The sequence below is a fragment of the Tachyglossus aculeatus genome, chromosome 16, assembly GCF_015852505.1.
Source record: "Tachyglossus aculeatus isolate mTacAcu1 chromosome 16, mTacAcu1.pri, whole genome shotgun sequence".
NCBI classification, from domain to species: domain Eukaryota; kingdom Metazoa; phylum Chordata; class Mammalia; order Monotremata; family Tachyglossidae; genus Tachyglossus; species Tachyglossus aculeatus.
Genome location: NC_052081.1, coordinates 8,954,275 through 8,973,212, shown reverse-complemented (window position 1 = coordinate 8,973,212; position 18,938 = coordinate 8,954,275). Strand labels below are relative to the sequence as shown.

General features: G+C 42.0%; 1 protein-coding gene and 1 non-coding gene across 2 annotated transcripts in view; one reads left to right on the top strand and one right to left on the bottom strand.

The window, feature by feature from the left end:
• The window catches only part of COP1 (COP1 E3 ubiquitin ligase), a gene marked incomplete at its 5' end in the record, with an annotated part of 172,595 nt that overhangs the window by 74,572 nt on the left and 79,085 nt on the right, over nucleotides 1–18,938 (top strand). Inside the window, one exon of the mRNA XM_038758162.1 lies at nucleotides 2,991–3,126. Within this exon, the coding sequence (XP_038614090.1) occupies nucleotides 2,991–3,126 (136 nt within the window). The remainder of the gene's footprint in view (nucleotides 1–2,990; nucleotides 3,127–18,938) is intronic.
• Nucleotides 2,643–2,782, bottom strand: LOC119938889. Its single transcript, XR_005454582.1, has one exon. It is a non-coding gene; the product is annotated as a small nucleolar RNA SNORA7 (small nucleolar RNA).

The window sequence follows — 18,938 nt, the reverse complement described above, 5'->3', positions numbered from 1 at the left end:
CCAGTATAAAGATGCTTTGATTTTCCTCAGGAGGTATTTTACTTGTCCATATTATTTGTGATTGTAAATGAGAAGACCCCTAGGGGATAGTTTTCAAGATTATCAGTGAGCAGTGTAATCTGCTAATCATCCCGAGAGCATTACTGCCGGCCTTCGGGAATTGCCTAAGTGCTCAGAAGTGGCTCCATTGTTTCATTTTCAGAATTGCCGTGCGCTGCCTGCTGAAGCATGAGCTCTTTAGGGGTAGAACGTTATTGCAGTTCCTGAAAGATGTCTCATGTGGAGGTGTTTCTTTTCCCTTTTCATTCTTGGTGGGCTTGAGATCAAACTACTTCAGAGAAAATTGTCAAGATTGATTTCCTACAAGTTATTTTTAGATGTTTAATCTGATGACCCCAGATTGGTGGCTATACCAGGTGGGCCCTCAGTAAGTATCACTACTGTTGCTGCTGCTACTTCAGCTAGTACAGGCTGACCATTCAAGGCTAAAGAATGAGAAGCAGCGTGGCCTAGTGGCTAGAGCAATGGCCTGGGAGTCAAAAGGTCATGGGTTCTAATTCCGGCTCTGCCACATGTCTGCTGTGTGACCTTGGGAAAGTCACTTCACTTCTCTGGGCCTCAGTTACCTCATCTGTAAAATGGGGATTAAAACTGTGAGCCCTATGTGGGACAGGGACTATGCCCAACCTGACTAACTTGTACCTATCCCAGCGTTTAGAACAGTTCTTGACACATAGTAAACACTTAACAAGTATCATTATTATTATATTGTTATTATTATTATTCTTCAAGTAAACCTTGTAGGAAAGCTGATCTGCATAGTTTATGAGCCACTTTATACTTTTTGCTTTCCTGGGCTGAATTTACTGTTAGTGTAACAGGTAATAATACTTGTGGTATTTGTTACGCATCTACTTGGTGCCCAGCACTTCGCTAAGTGTTTGGGGTAAATACAGGATCATCAGATCAGACATAGTCATTGTCCCACATGGGGCTCACAATCTGTTTGGAGGGAGAACAGGTATTGAATCCCCATTTTTACAGATGAGAAAAATGAGGCACAGAAAAGTTGTCCATTGTTACCCAGCAGGCTAATGGCAGAGCTGGAATTAGGATCTAGGTCCTTTGACACCCAGGCCCCTGCTCTCTCCACTAGGACAAACTTTCTGCTTCAGATATTTTTAATGACGGCTTTTAGGATTTGAGATGTTTTAAGGTAAAACCAATATGCAAATGTGTTTTCATAGAATAAACTCAAAAGTCATTTTTGCTGAAAATAAGTGCACATCAACCAAGCTCTTCTGTTCGACACCCACTCTCCACCTCTATTCCCGGCCTCAAATCTCCCTCACATGAAATTTGACCCCCACCCCCCCCAAAATGAGCATGAACAAAAGGATTATATTGTATTGTGCTTTCAGGTATTTAGTGTCAGGGATTCTGTCTGGAGAACAAAGCATTTTCATGATTCATCAAGGATGACAACATGCATATGACCTTGTATAGGGCTCAGGGTGTTGAAATAAAGGAGCCCTGTTATTGTTGCAGTGCTAAAACAGAGACGCTGTATCTTTTCCACCAGTTTTGGAAAGCGCAATCAATTCTGAGCAGCGGTGTTTCTTGGGAAGCAATGAACAGTTTTGCAGCAGGGAGTTGTAGGATATCAAGAATAGGCTTGTCAGCTATCTTTTGATAATTTTTTCAATGCAGTCTTATTTGCAGGCTGGGATATAAACCACGATGCTTTCTCAAAATCTCTTCCAGGTTCATAATATTACAGTTTGAATACAAAATGATTACCCTGTGACTAATTCATTGAAGAAACTGCTAATTTACAAAGGATTTGGATGTAGATTAAACCCCTTAAAATGCATTCCATTCCTCCTCCTGGGGTAGATATTTCCAATTTCCACTAGAACTTTCTACGTTTTTATTTCACAACAATAATATACGTTTTGCTCTAACTGGAAGCCATTTTTTTGCTATTGATTTTTCAGGATGCTGCCTCAAAATTTTATGGTTTTCCAACTCTCCCTGTCATTCAGTTGGCAGTTTTGGAAAGCACAATGGAAAGAGAGGTTTCTTTTCTTTTTTTCTTCCCCCTCAAATCAGTATTTTTATGGGAAAGTCCAGTCTCTCAAAAACTAGTTTGGGGGAGTAAGAGGAGCTAGAAGTGTACATTTATATCTCTAAAATGTTTCTACAATCCATTTCTGCTCCATATACTTTGGGCTTCTCCTTCCCGCACCCAGAAATAAAATATTTTTAGTCTCATGACCTGATCCTCCTGAACCAAGAGCTCAGCTCTTTCAAAAAATTAGTGACTCCAGGGAAGCCATGTTTCCATTTCCTACTGAAAGGCCAAGAGAAAGTATAATAGATTCACCCAGTTCAGCACCACAGAGACTTAATTTCCTGTAGGGATAAGAGTGTTTAATTCCTCCATCCCATAGTGACTCCATGGACACATCTCCCCCAAAATGCCCCATCTCCATCTGCAGTCGTTCTGGTAGAGTAGTCATTGAGTTCTTTTGTAAAAATGCCGAAGTTCTGTACCATTGCCACCTTCTGTGCAGTAAACCCCTAGTCTCCATCCTCGACTGTCTTCCATGCCTCTGCTGCCCAGCCTGGGTGAGTTTTGACTTGTTAGCAGATTGCCTTCCACTCGCTAGCCACTGCCCAGACTAGGAATGAAATGGGTCGGCCTCTGCGTGACTCTCCCTCCTGTAGCCAAGACTGGTAGAGTACTGGGAACTCTCCAGGTACGATTTTATGGGGGGTTTAATTCCTAGGTGCAAGCTAAGTGAGAGGTCAGCTAAATAGTTTGTAGAAAGCAGTATTTCCCAAGTGCATTGTCCAGGAATTCTCCGACAAATATTTCGACTTCACCATTTTTTTTATGGCGTCTTGTAGTCTCGTTATTTACCAGCAGTTCATTCTTTCTATTTAAAAAAACAAACAAACCAAAACCCTCTACTTTCTCTGCATAGATGACAGTAGGACTGCAAGCCAACTGGATGAGTTTCAGGAGTGCCTATCCAAGTTCACTCGCTACAACTCTGTCAGACCCTTGGCAACATTATCGTATGCTAGTGACCTCTATAATGGCTCCAGCATAGTCTCCAGGTAAGTAGAGTTATCTTGGTTGGGGGGGGGGGGGGGGGGGGGGCGGGGGGATGACCAGACTGCTCTACTGTCTGTTGCAAATAAAACTCTCAAGTTTATTTCATATGCAAATTGCGTTGGTGAAGTTGTCTTTCATTGGGACCAGGAGCTAGATTCCCCACACTGGGTTGAGTACCTGCAAATTGGAATCTGGTGGCCAGTGACTGTATTAGTTGTGTATCTTGCTAGTCAGTCAGTAGTAGTTTTTGCACACCTACTGTATGCTGAGGCCTGTGTATAAGTGCTTTGAAGGAAGCTGTACAGTAAGTAGGCATGATCCCTGTCCTAAGGGATCTTACAATCTAGCACTGAAATAATTGAAGAAATTGCTAGTAAAAGTAGGTTAAGAGCATAACACGAAATAAGCAGGCAAACAGAATTTCAGATTCTACAGAAAAAGTGAACAAAACCGCCTTTTTTCCTCTTTATGTTTTTGCCCTTCAATTAGCATGTTTGACACCTACAGTGCGTAATGGCCAAATGTAAGGAGACCAAACTATAAATAATCCCCAGGTAGGACTTCGGTTTATCCTGTGATGATTGGGTTCATTCCAGGTGAAAAGTAATGCAGTGTGTGACCAACCCTTGGAGCTGAGGAGCTTCTTGAGTCGATGAGATTGGATTTGGATCTTCTTAAAAAATTCTTTCCTTTTGACACATTGCCTGGTGTTTGTGGCATTTGGTTAGAAAATGCTGGAAGTCTATCAAATCGTAAGATGTTTTCCAAATAGAGAATAAGAGGCAGTATATGTTGTTTTCCTCTGTACCATTGTTGAATATTAAACTGTTTGGGGCCCATTTGTACCAGCTCCAGTATTACACTAGATCAGTCAGTCAACGAATCCATGATATTTACTCTTTCTGCTTACTCTGTGCTGTGTTGGGCAAAGTACTCTAATAAGGGTTTTTTTGTGTGTTTGTTTTATAGTATATGACTATTCTAAGTGCTGGGGTAGAGGTAAGCTGATCAGGCCAGTCACAGTCTTAATCCCCATTTTACAGATGGGGTAACTGAGGCACAGAGAAGTTAAGCGTCTCTCCCAAAAGTACGCGGCAGCCACATGGCAGAGCTGGGATTAAAACCCATGTCCTTCTGAATCCCAGGCCCGAGCTTTATCCACTAGGCAGTGCTGCTTCTCTAAGTGTTTGGGAGAGTGCAAAAGTGAATTCTCATATTGTTCAACCATAAGTGAATATTTAGGAAAGATTTCTTTTTGATGATATTGTTCCTTAAAGATGAGGTTAGTTACCAAAAATGTCACTTATGTATTGTAGAGTCTTCAAGGGTTGGCTCTGTATGACCATCATCTGGTCCTGTCCTCCTATACATTGAATTAACTTCTCCAAAAGAGGCACCTCCAATTTCGGATGTCCCTTGACCACAGTGCCTTTGTTAATAGGCCAGGAGGAAATCAGTCATTGAGAGCTAACAATAAAGTTGGGCAGGCTATTCTGGGAGATGAGTGAAAACAAATCGGAAACAGAATACTGGTGGTAATAGCATTTTCTGCTTTGAAACTGAAGTTCCCGCTACCCTCTCTCTATCCATAGCACTATCAGACATGACAGGCTTTCAAAGTGTTTCAGATATCCTCACTATTTTTCCTACTGCATTTTTTTTGGCACGCACACGTGTGTGTGTGGGCACGCACGTGCGCACGCACGTGTGCTCAGAACTGTAGAGGGAGGAGTGGAGATGTTGCCAACTTGGACTTCCCAAGTGCTTAGTACAGTGCTCTGCACACAGTATGCGCTCAATAAAGACGATTGAATGAATGAATATGTATATATGTGTGTACATATTTATTACTCTATTTTACTTGTACATATTCTATTTATTTTATTTCGTTAATATGTTTTTTTGTCTGACACCCCCTTCTAGACTGTGAGCCCGCTGTTGGGTAGGGACCGTCTCTAGATGTTGCCAACTTGTACTTCCCAAGCGCTTAGTCCAGTGCTCTGCACACAGTAAGCGCTCAATAAATACGATTGAATGAATGAGAATTGGATGAGCGAAGGGTAGTTTCCAATTACTGGGTTGTCAACGGAAATTCCTTTGTGACTTTCAGAAATGTGTGTTGAATGGAAACATGACATTAAAACGGTTCCTTTCTGGGAGGAAAAATAACCGTATCTCGCTCTCCGTGATGAATTCAGGTGGTGCAGAACTGAATATAAGCAATCCAGATCAGCCTGGGAAGGAACAAGCTAACTGAAGGGCAATTCTGGTCTTCAAATGGGCTTTTCTGCCGCTGTAATAATCAAGTTTCTCTGTTTACCTAGTAAAATGAGCACCAGTCCACAAGGTGGCAGCCTTTGTTTAGTTTGCAAATAGTCCAGGGGCTTTAATCAATCAATCGTATTTATTGAGCGCTTACTGTGTGCAGAGCACTGTACTAAGCGCTTGGGAAGGACAAGTCGGCAACACATACAGTCCCTACCCAACAGCGGGCTTTAGTGCTCACAATGGACGGAGAGTTGGGACTCTGACATCCAGGGTCTTCCGAATGAATAGCACAAGACCTTTGCGAAAAGTCACCCGCAGAACCAGGGAAAGGGTTCTGGTAACAGTTTCTGTAAAAGGTAGCAAGGGGACACATTTTTGTCTTTTAATTTGATTATTGATTGACAGGAGAACAATTTAGAACATAGTGAAAACTTCTGGAACTCTTAATAGTCGCAGGTGTTTCTTGGAGTCTCTCATTAGAATGCATTTCATAATAATAATAATGGTATTTAAGCGTTTACCATGTGCAAAGCACTTTTCTAAGCTCTGGGGAGGTTACAAGGTGATCAGGTTGTCCCATGGGGGGCTCACAGTTTTAATCCCCATTTTACAGATGAGGTAACTGAGGCCCAGAGAAGTTAAGTGACTTGCCCAAAGTCACACAGCTGATAGTTGGCGGAGCCGGGATTTGAACCCATGACCTCTGACTCCAAAGCCTGGGCTCTTTCCACTGAGCCACGCTGCTCCTCATCATCCATAGCTGCCCATCCACTTTTTGGGCCTGGTTACCATTTTTTATCCCTTAGTGCCTGAGCTTTTCTGTTCTTGTGTGATTAGCTGCTGGAAGAAAGGGGTTAAACCAGATCTAAGTTGATGGTGAGCTGTAAATGTTAAGTATATATATTCAGTCGTATTTATTGAGCGCTTACTGTGTGCAGAGCACTGTACTAAGCGCTTGGGAAGTACAAGTTGGCAACATATAGAGATGGTCCCTACCCAACAGTGGGCTCACAGTCTAGAAGACTGTGCCCTATATATGACTGCCGCCTCTAGAAGTCTGGGCACTGGGCCTTTACATATTCTCTTTTTTCACTCTGTTCACCAACTGTCACTGTAGTAAGTGGCTGGAATGCTTTCTGTAAATGAAAAAATGTAAGGCACAATATTAATAGGTCTGGATTTTATTCAGTCAAATCTCTTCAGTATCTGTCAGAGAAACTGAGCACTTAAATGAAAAGAAAAATGTAAATATCTTGAAATAATCTTAGAACCGCAGAAAAACAAAGCAAGCTGGCTATGTATTTAATGACTTTGATAAACTTAACGAGTTTTCCTTGGCCACTGCCAACTCATTTGTATATGGTCCAGCGAAACAACAGCAATACTATGAAAACACTTGGGGCAGAATTGGAGCACTAAACCAGTGTGTGAATTTCCTTTGACGCCAGGCTTTTGCCATGGCTTCCAGTGAAGTTTAAATGAATCTTGTGGTTTTCTTTCAAGAGGTCAGTTTTGCCAAAGAAATCCAGATTTGAGGAGTGTTATGCAAAAACGTGGAATAGCTAGGCCATTATGTCTTGGTTTATAAGTCCTTTAAAACTCTCATGCTTTGACAGTGAAACACGTTCTAAGCTTTCTTAAATAAGCGATACTAAAAGAAAGCCATTGAGTGCATTTCCTCTGTTGTTTTCAGTTAACCATTTCAGTTCCTAATCCTTCCTTTTGCATTGACCTAAGGACCTTTTTCTGTAAATTCCAGGAACTGAAGTGTCAGTGGGTAGGCCAGTTGTGTATCTTCCACTGATGAGCCCTTCATTTTGCTGAGTGGGGCAGATGCGTCTTAGAATCTGTGTAGCCTAGTGAATGAATAGAGTCAGAAGGACCTGGGTTCGAATTCCGGCTCCACCACTTTTCTCCTGTGTGAGCCTGGGCAAGTCACATAACTTCACTGGGCCTCAACCTCATCTGTAAAATGGCGATTGAGACTATGAGCCCCACCTGGGACAGGGACTGTGTTCTACCTGATTATCTTGTATCTACCCCAGCACTTAGCATAGTATCTGGCACATAGTAAACACTTAACAAAGACTATAAAAAAATCCCCACATTTGGTGTGTTTTAAATAAAATAAAATGAAATGAAATAAGTGTATGCATACATTTTCGTTTGGGGGGGACAGATGATGTAGAATACAGAGGGTTTTTTCTGTATAGAGGAAATAGAGGCTTTCGTTATGACTCAGGAATTTTGGTTTGTTTTTATTAAGGTAGAGAGAAGTAACTTCTGCCATAAGCTTTTAAAAATATATTTAGACTTAAAAGTCAATCTGTTACTGAAATCTTGAGAGCACCATTCAGAATTTTTCAAAATGGAGTAAAGGCAGAGGTACTTGTTGGTTTTTTTTAATTGTATTTTTGTTAAATGCTTACTGTGTAGCAAGCACTGGTCTAAGCACTGGGGTAGATACAAGCTAATGGGGTCAGACGTCCTTTTCCTGTATAGGGTTCACAGTCTAAATAGGAGGAAGAACAGGTATTTTATCCCCATTTTACATTTGAAGAAACTAGGGCACAGAGAAGTTAAAGTATCTTGCCCAAGGTCACACAGCAGACAGATGGTGGAGCCAGGACTAGAACCCAGGTCCTCTGACACCCAGGCTTGTGCTCTTTTTCACTAGGCCAAGCCTGCTTCCAGTTTCACCAAGGAGTTATCTTTCTTAATCCTACGTATTTATTGAAAACCTATGTGTATCAGACACTGTATGTGTGCTTGGGAAAGTGCAATAGAATCAGTTGGACATCCATGCACACAAGGAGCTGACAGTCTAGTGGGGAATACCAACACTAAAATGAATTTTAAGTAGGCAGAAATAATAGAGAGTAAAATATGTACAAAGGTAGTACTTGGTCTGTGGTGTTTGGGCTGTGAGGGTTGTGCTTAGGTGACAACTGAAGTGAAAGTTGGGTGGTGGGTGGGGAGAGATATATGGGATGGGGAGAAGAAAGTAAATGAGGGAAGGTCTTCTGGAGGAGATGTGGTTTCAGATGGGTCTTGATGATGAGGACAGCAGTCTTCTCCCTGAAGTGAAGTGGGAGTGAGTTTCAGGCAAAAACGAGGATGGAAGCAAGAAATCAGCAGCGGGAGAAATGAGAGTGAGGCACAGTATTGTCTTTAGAGGAACAAAGCATGCAAGCTGGAAGATAGCAAGAAATGAGGGAGGGTATATTGTGGGGGGAGAGAACAGATTGAATGCCTTAATCAGTGGTATTTATTGAGCACTCACTATGTGCACAATACTGTACGAAGCACTTCGGAGTTACAGTACAACCGAATTAGCAGACATGTTCCCTGCCCATAACGTGGTTGCAGTCTAGAGACAAGCTTACAATCAAAGAGCCATTGGTCAGGAGTTTTTCCTTAATGTGGAGATGGATGGGCAACTATTGAGGGGTTTTGAGAAGTGGGGAGACCTGCACAGATCTTTGTTTTAGAAAAATAACCCACTCAGCAGAGTGAAGTATGGACTGAAGTGGGGCGAGATTGGGCGCAGGGAGTTCTGTGAGGAGTCTGCAGTAGTCGAGTCGGAATATGAGACTGTAAGTTTATTGTGGGGAGGGAACGAGTCTGCCAACTCTGTTATATCGTACTCTCCCAAGTGCTTAGTAGAGTGTTCTGCACACAGTAAATCGTCATTAAATACGACTGACTGATGATACTTGCTTGGACCAGTTTGGTGCTGGTTTGCATTTTAGAGTTAGGGATGGATTCTGGAGTTGCTGGGGAGGAAGAACTGACAGGATTTGGTTACAGAGTGAATATGGGGATTGAAAGAGATGGAAGAGGCAAGGAAAATGCCAAGGTTATAAGTTTAGGAGACAGGGTGGATGGCAGTGTTGTTAACTACGTCGGGAAAGTTGACTGGTGGAGAAGATTTTGGAGAGAAGTTTAGGAATGCCATTTTGAATACGTTGAGCTTGAGGAGCCCGTAGGGCATCCTTATGTAGATGTTTTAAGGGCAGGAGGAATTGCGAGATTACAGGATGGGAAGAGTTTGGCAGGGTTATAAGATTGATTCGGTAGCCATCTGCAGAGAGGTGGTAGTTATAGAGAATATGGGAAGTGGGTGGCCAAATTTTGTAAATGTGGGAGAGCATTAAGTCATTCCAAAGCAGACACATTTGCTGAGTAATAGGGCCACTCTTTATTATCCAAGACATTTTGCTCCAAGCTGCTTCTCCCTTTTGTTGCCTGCCTTCACTTCTCAAGTTTTGCCTCTTCCGAAGTGTGGGAGGGGCAGGAAAAGTGGAGGGAGTTTACCTATGTGCTAACATCTTTGGTGAGAGAAGGGGATTGAAGTTATTGGCCAAAGTGAAGTTTCTAGAGTATCTGTACTTACTTCATGTCTGTTCAATTTGTCAATATTAATATGAAGGGACAAAGGCTCTTAGTGTAAGAGGGCACCCCCCCCCAACCCCAACCCAGCCCAGATTTCCTGAATTACAGCTTGCGGAGTAAGAAACTCAGTAGATCTAAGGGGTGGCATTTGCTTCCAGGAGTGTAAATTTTGTGCACCGTTGGCTGCTCAAGGTGGCCTTGAAGTTAGGCCCTTTCATGGTTATTTCCCTTGCCATGGGATAAGACTGCCCACATGCCACTGTTTCATTGTAGGTTAAAATGTCAACTTTACAATACTGAATGTCCCTAACCCTACAAAATATTAAAAAGGCCATGCTAGAAAGGAAGCCGAGCAAACATTGCTTTTGGAGTTTTCAGCCTTGGCTTACATAAGGAGGAAATATGAGAGGTTGATGTGGAGTGTTAATGTCAGCCTGAACTATGCCGTTTATGACTGATGCTGTGAGGCCCGTAAACCTCAGTCTGTGAAAAGGGAAGTTTTTCAGAGTTGATGGGCCAGGCCAGATCTTGTGACACCTCTCACATGAAGTGATTTGGCATAACGCATACCCCTTGAAGAACCAGTCATACTAGTGAGTAATGCCCAGTTTCTGGCCCAGATTTTAAGATCTGTTTTCTAATGAGACTAGTTGGCTGGGGCTCATTCTCTGGGTTTGGAAAAGCCATAGGTTTGCATTTCATCAAAATACCATTTGTTTCTTTGGCATTGAGTTGTACCAGAAACTACCCCCTTTTGTTATCCATAAACTGCAGTGCAGAGAAATTTCCTGAACTGGAAAATATCCACTCTGTGATTAGGAGAGTGCTGTAGTTATTTTGCAAACATGCTTCTTTTCAGCTCTTAGCGAACTGTGGCATTCCAGAAGAACACAGGTAAGTTTTTTGAACAACTCAGTGTGTTTTTTTTGTTGGGGGGTGGGGGGGAATAGCAGCAACAAAAAACCCAAGTTTAATAATTTAGTACAGAAAGCTGCATTCTTAGGTCTCCGCACTCTGGGACATTTATTTGGAGGTTGGAAGAAGTGTATGCGTAGTTTGAAATTAAAATGTTAATAAATACGTTTCAAAAGTCACTAGTGGGACCCAAAAATTTAAACTAGGATTTCATTCCTATTAAGTTCTGTCAAAACTTTAAAGCTGCTTCATCTGCAGATTAAATGAGTTTTTAAATCATAATTTACAGATTCTTTTAATTGTGAAGTCGATTCGAACAGCTGTTCAAATTGTAGAATTCAGCTTACAAACCCTAAGGTTGGCTGAGTTTTGTGTTTTCCTGTATTCCGGATGAATTACAAGATTTCATAATATTACAACCCCCTATTCGCTATGTGTCAAATACTGTTCTAAGCACTGGGGTAAATACAAGTTAATAAGGTTGGACACAGTTCCTGTCCCACATGGGACTCTCAGTCCAAGTAACAACACCATTTGTGGGGAGGGGGAGTGTTGGGGAATGAGGAATTCCAGTGCTTGAGTGTTGAAAGTTAAGGCATAGCAAAGATGAAAAAGCTGAAGGCATTCAGGCTGTACAGGGAGGGATTATCTTTTGACAGTTTACAGTTAAGGACAGCTCAGTGAAGTTTATTCTCTCCTTCCCCAACTATGTTCTTTTTGGAAGATTTTGTCCTGAGCTTCAGTGATAGCATATAGTAAGATCGGATGTTTTGTTTTTCAACCCTGCTTAATATTTGATGCTTCAGAGGACCATTTTAAAATATTCACTACCAAACTCCTCACCCCAGATAAACCAACTCAATGTCCCTGGTAGCATGCAATAGCACCCTTCTTTGGCATCAAAGTTTAGGCATTTAGAAACTTGTTATCGATTAAAGATTATGACTTGGTTGGTTGCTGGGTAAAAAGCAACAGTCGATGCAGAACTGTGAAATCAGACGTGCTTCCTCTTCAGTTTTCAAAGCAAAGAATGAGCTCTTCTAGTTTAATTGCTAGGCTACGATGGGTCATACCTTCACTGCCGCACAGCACATGAAATGGAATAAATAGAAAGGGGTCTTTATTGGGGAGAGAAGTAATTTTTCTCACCTTTTCTGCTTTATTTGACATTAGTTGACTCTATCGCTCTGTTTTCCTCTACAACTTCAGCAAGTGTTCCCAATCTGTCAAACTCCTTGAATAAAAGACTGCCTATTGTGGAATATCATTTTCCCTCAAATTGAGCTCTTCCTGGGCAGCAGTCAAATTGGCCAGAGTTATGCAGCCCACAGATAAGGGGCCAAAAATTAATTCAAGAGGATAGAATTAACCAAGTTGGGTCCAAGACATCCCACTAAGTGAGTGAAGCAATATATGGCAATCATTCTATTGATCTTTATTTCTAAAACACCTTGAGATGCATGTTGCATGTTAAGTGCCAGAGGCAGACACATTAAAAATAAATGCCAAATAAAAATAACATTCTCTGATGAAACTCACAGAAACACATCAGAGAAAGATGTTTCAAACAGCATTTCAGCATCAGTCGGTCAGTGCCAGCCGAGAGAACCAAGGAAGCAGTTGTTTCGAGCTAAGTCCTTTGGGCATTTGTTTACAGGCTGAATTCATAATTGATGTGCTTTTAAATGTAGTTAAACTTAGTGCCTAGAAAATTGAGAAAATAGTCTAAGCGACTTATAATGTAGACAGACAGTGGTTAGGGATTTGCAGACCTCTTTGCTACTTCTAATGCAAGCAAAAACTTTAACCCATCCCTCTTGAAGCTAAATGATCCTGGAATCTCTAGAGCAGGAAATTTTTAATTAGCATTGGCAACCAAGATGATAGCCATGATATTACGTTCCTCTCCTAGGCAAGGGAAATGGGATCCAGCCGGAACTTGCGAAGGGAACCGCTGCCGCTCTGCTTCCAGATCTCCAGGGAGGACAGCGGGAAGACAGGGAGGAGAGACTAGGGATTCTTTTGCCAATTGTGGAAGCAATAACCCTAACCCAGATGCATTGGGCCTCTTGCCGATGGGCACTAGCTCTGAGCGGATCCTGGCCTGCACAAGCCAAAAATGCCCTAGTGTATCACCCTCAGTCGCCGAACTAGAGGTTGCCAGGGCCTTTGCTAAAGCCTCTGGAGGTAACACGTTCCTGTGCTTTCACGTGACGTCCTGTAACAGAGGAAATCAGCCTAATGGCTAACTTAAAACTTTCCTGGTTTCTCTGAATAGAAACACAGAGAGCAGCTTCCAACTGCCACCGCAAAGCTGTGGGTTCATATATTTGAAAAATTTTCCCTTATCTTCCCTATCCCACATCTCACCAAAACCCTCTTTTCTATTGGGCGGAGCGGGGGCAGGGGGGGCCTCATTTATTAGCTGCTTTGTGCAAGTTCTGTTTTCCAAACCTTTGCTTTCATCGTAGCCTTCCAAGCAGTGTCCCATGTTTTCTCCAGTGGGTCTCAAAACTGGACTTGGGTACCTGAGGAAGGCCTGGCAGATGCTTTGGACACTGGGAGGATTAGCCTGGTATAGTGGTTCCTAGCTGTGCTATATTTCTCTTTACCTATTCTAGTCTCATGCTTGCCTGTCTATAAAAACAGCATTCCGTCACTGACTCATATTTTTCTTGTGGTCCTCTGTGACTTTCCCCTCTTGGGATCTTTAGGCAACTCTTGCTGTATGTGGCTCTTTGAAACTTTAATCTGCTTTTCTGTTCCTTTCTCTTGCCTGTCGATAGTGATTTGAACTTCTTATTCTCTTTGCAGAGGTGCCATTCCCCAGAGTGACCGAACTTGGTATTTGGGGAGGGTGGCCAGGCTGGAGGACTCGGGGTGGGAGTTGTGGCGGGGGGGGACTCTGGACAGTGGCATGTTGATTATCTGATTGAATTAGGACCGTGGACCCTTTAGGCCTAGCAATTAAAAGTTTGAGACTTAGCCTGTCAGTTTCAGAGGGCCAGCGGGGAATCCCCATTGTCTATTTGTTTGCTCAGTTCAGAAGAAAGTTGAGATTTCATCTTCTGTTGTCAATCTGAGAACTTTGGTCTATATCTCACCAACTGGAGACACCTCTTCAGCTAGGTAGCTGGACAGGAGGAATGGGGCAACTGCACTTGAAACTCCCTCCCCGTCTTTTCCTGGGTCATTTAATGTGGCTGAGCAGTGTTCTAGAAATAATTAAATAGTGAATAGTATTTACTGAGTACTTACTATGTGTTGAGCACTAAACTAAGCACTTGGGAGAGTACAGTACAAGAGCATTAGCAGACCTGTACCCATCCCATTAAAAAGAATTAAGAACACATACCATGTTTTCCACAATCTGCATTTTCATTGTCATATTTATTGAGTACTTACTTTGTGCAGAGCACTGTACTGAGCGCTTGGGAAAGTACAAATTGGCAACATATATCCTCATGGACAGAGCATGGACCTGGAAATCAGGAGTCTGGGCCCTAATCTTCCACTTTCCTGCTGTGGGACCTTAGGCAAGTCACTTAACTTCTGTGTGCCTCGGCTTCCTCATCTGTAGAAATGGAGGTTTAGTTCCTCCTTTGTAGCCTGTGAGGCCCATATAGGGCAAGGACTGTGTTGAGCCTAATTATCTTGTCTCTCCCTCAGCGATTAGTAAGCATTTAACAAATGCCACAGTCATTATTATTAATATTTTCATTATTTGAAACATTACTGTGAAAGTCATTAACTTAATAGGGCTCTAAAGAGTGCCACGCGAAGTCACTCTGCTCAAGTTTCCAGTCTTGTACAAAGTTAATATAAAATGATTAGTTTACATTCAGCCATTTCAACTGCCTATGAATGGGCAAGCCATGACTGACTTCATTGCAACCTTGAGTGTCTCATCACCAGGTTATCTGATCGAGGTGAAATTTCTAGGAGCTACGTTACCATATGTTTGATCGTTTACATTCCATTGTTTGAAAAATACAGCAGTTTTGAAGGAATGTCTACTCAGTACTCAACAGTCAGGCCTGGGAAGGTATACAACTCTGTGCCATAATCAAAACTAGTAGCAGTAATAGTATTTATTAAGCACCTACTGCGTGCAGAGCACTGTACTAAGCACCAGGAAAAATATACTCATGGGAATTAGACATAATCCCTGTCCTTTGGGATGCTCGCTCAAATTAGCACCGAGCACATAGGTGTGGCAATGACATGAGGGTAGTTAATGGAATTACGCCTTAATATGTGTATATCCATGTAGAATTTAAACTCCTAAATGCCCAAGACATTTTGCATTGCTTTAATTGTAGCATTTAAGTGCTTGCTTTGTGCCAGTGGTGGGGTAGATGCGATATAGGTTACCCCACATGGGGCTCACAATGTAAGGGAGAGGGAGAACAAGTATCTTTGAGTTCATATCCCCTGCTTGGTGATAGTGCTACTATTAATAACGGGCATTTGTTAAGCGCTTTCTATGTGCTAAGCACAGGGTAACCAGATTGGACATAGTCCCTGTACGAAATGGGGTTCACGGTCTGACTGGGAGGGAGAACAGGTATTTAATCCCCATTTGGCAAGTGAGATAATTGAGACACAGAGGAAGTGAAGTGACTTACCCAAGTTCACACAGTCTCCCGATATACAGCTCCCACTAGGCCATGCTGCTGCTTAGCTTCAGTTACCACATAGCTTATTTTTCACAAGGGCGCATTCCTCTTGGGAAGTAAAAATAAAATATCAAGTACGAAGACAGCTATGAAGATGTAACACCTTTTAACTCATTAAAATGCCAACGTTCCCTCAGGTACCTCAACGTCAATAATTACCAAGCACTAGTCTTTGCAGTATAGAATAAAAGTAGATGAGAGAGTCCCTACTTTCAGAGATTACAGTCCACTGGAGATGGTTGGCAAACCCCGATTGTATACGTAAATAGTAACAGAAGGAAAAATAGATTGGCAAAGTATAAAATGCAGTGGAATAAATAAATCCGTCCACATATTTGCTGTGGGTAACCAGTGAAGTGACATGATCAAGGAGATGGGATTGATAGGGAATCCTTCCAAGAGAGATCGTTTACTCATTATCAGTTGAGGGGAAAAAAATCAAGTTACACTGGCCAACCTTAGCCAAAGCTGCAGCTCTTTGTATTTTTGGCTTATACAAGGCATATCAGGATTTTACCTTTTTCTATTTCAGTAGGTAAGCTCTAAATATTCACCCCCGCCCTCATCTCCACATTATTTATATACATGTCCATAATTTTTTTTGATGTCTGTCTCCCCCTCTAGATGAGAAGCTCCTGGTGGGCAGGGAACGTGTCTACCAACTTTGTTGTATTGTACTCTCCCAAGAGCTTAGTACATTTCTCTGCACACAGTAAGCATTCAGGAAGTACCACTGATTGTAAAATTTGTGGTTGGTGTAGTCCATCACACTAATTCATAATGTAGATGGCTATCTTGAATGAAAATTCCTTGATTCTGGAGCTGAGAACTAAATTTTATAATGGAAATAGTCATTCAGCTACTGACAACTCATTTAAAATATACTATTCTATTTAACACTGGGTGATTTTAAAACACGTGTAGGAAGCATTCATGTCTGAAGTGGTATGCTGAAGTAATTTGGCATTTGAGTGTCTGCAAAAAAAAGCTGGTTTATAGTTTTCGATTAGAGCGATTTATTTTGACATTTCAAGTAGGGCTTACCGTAAGACTGACATGATTCATTCATCGCATCAGCCCACATATGGTGTTTACTAGCATGCATCCCGAAACCCTTTACCTTCCCCTTGGCTACGTTCAGCAGGTAGTAAAATCAGTGCTTACCACCCGCCCAACATCAGGTCCTTGGTGAATGGATGATTGGCTCTTTGCAAGGCTGTGATCCTCTTAAATTGTTTTGGAATAACAGGGCTAGAACAATTAGCACATTCTGCTCATAAAAGTGGACCGTTTAGATGAAGTATCTAAATGTCAGTCTTATTTTGGAGGTGGAGTGAAGGAGTTGGACAAGGCAGTGTCTGAGTTTTCCTTACCTAATTGGCTTGATCTCATTTGTCCTTGAGTTAGTTTTTCTGCTCTGGCCCTACTCCCGTCCCTCCTCCAGAAGATGCTGGATCTGAGATCGTACACCATCTCTACAGATATAAGCCCTGTCTGAAATAGTTAACTTGAGTAGTTGGCTAAATGGCCTTAATGCTCCTTAGAGAACAAAGTATTAGATTACAACCTTTACTGTGTCATATCGATTTTAGGACACAGCGCTAATGTTGAGAAATGGCTTCTGTTCCAAGCCCCCATGTTCAATCAGTTACAATTATGGCCAAGATCATCTTTGGGACTTTGTCCAACCTGATTATCTTGTAACTACCCCAATGCTTAGTAAAGTGCTTGGCATATAGTAAGCACGTAACAAATACCATTATTGTTATTGTCATCATTTTTATTACTGTTATTATTACTTTGCAAGCTGAAAAACCTGGTGGTGGGGGAATCAATGGGTTAAACTCTGCTAGAATGCAATTTAGTTTGGGCCAGATTTTAGGCATTCAGATTTGAGCTACTGGAATGCAGAAGAAGAGTACTTGCATTTAATGTGCCCATGGGTTTGCTTAATACGCAGATTTCTCTTGTTAGGTCCTGATCTCTTTTCCTTCTTGTGGGGACTAAGATCCTTAGTTGAAATACTAAGTGACTGCATTTTGTTGTTTCATAGTTATTTGCAGAAAAAACTGCTTGGCAAGCATTTCATCATAATGCTAATTTTGTCTTTCAACATTTATGCAAGGGGATTGGGGTGGGGTGGGTTTAAAGCCACCAAGAACAACCAGAAACACGCCGCCACACACATACAGTATTCACCGGAAGAAGTGTTAATATTTAAAAAACAATGTTTTGAAGAGTTTTTATATTGGCTATGGAGTGGCACCTCGAGATGGCTGAGAAGAAAATTTTCTGAGATTCACTAGTGTGAAATGGAGGGCAGGAAGAGGGAAGTACAGCTAACAGAGGATTAAATCGCTTCTCTAGGTAAATCAAAGTTCAGTGCGAAGAACTAGAGACTACTACTACCAGCCTTACCAGGATTTTTTGTGTGTGTTTAATCCTATCATTCCTAGTGCAGTGTGGTGACTATTTTGTGCCATCGGTTTTTGAACCAATGGGAAGGTAAATTCTTTAGGCCGCTCACCCCAAGTTCAGTGCTATAGTATGCAGACCCTAGGACACAGAATCCTACACATATATGTTCATTATTCAGGGGAAAATATATCAGTCTTGGGGCTGAAGATGTTCCTTCAAATCAAAGTATTACTTTCTTCATTTATAAATGTGTCATTAGACCTATGGAAGACATTATCACCACAGTTAGTAGGTATGTGATAACCTATTACATCTCTCCGTGAAGAGAAATAGCCAGTTATCTACTGAAAGATTCTGGTCTCTAAAGGTTAGGATGCTGCTTTGTTGAAAGGGTCACAGTTGACCCTAATGTTTTCATGATCACATGTCTTCAGCCTCTGTGGACTGACAAGCAGCATGGAAGGAGCACAGGACTGAGAGTCAGAGGACCTGGGGTCTAATCCTGGCTCTGCCACTTGCCTGCTGTGTCACCCTGGGCAAGTCACTTAACTTGTCAGTGCCTCATTTTCCTCCTTTGTAAAATAGGGCTTCAGTACCTGTTCTCCCTCTCACTTACACTGTGAGCCCCTTGTGGGACGGGGACTGTGTCCGACCTGATTATTTTGCATCTACCCTAACATCTAGTACTGTGCCTGGTACAAAGTGCTTGATAAAAATAATTATGAGTTTTATAATTGCATATCCAGATCATCTAGAAATGTCATTTTTTCCAGTTACAGTGACGAGCTGAGCTGTATATCCACTGCTGTCCTCACTGGGGTTATGGCTCTAATTGCAATTGAAGTTAGAGGACAGATCTGTGCATGCTGTTCTTTGGGAGTGGAAGGGCTAGAACTGTGTTTGGTATCAAGATATATCACATGCTCTGGAGTGGAATCAGTCCTTGGTAGATCCAAGGAGTAAGTAAATGCAATATTGCGTGAGAGAAAGGTAGAAGGAGTGACTGCACAATCTCCTTGGATCTACTGCTGTGTAGAGCTTCCTGGATCTCCAGGGTTATTTTGTCACTAGTTCCAGGCTTCTGGAGCTTTCATATTGATTTCTGGTCTGAGTTCAAGATTCACTTGCTATAGGCAGGC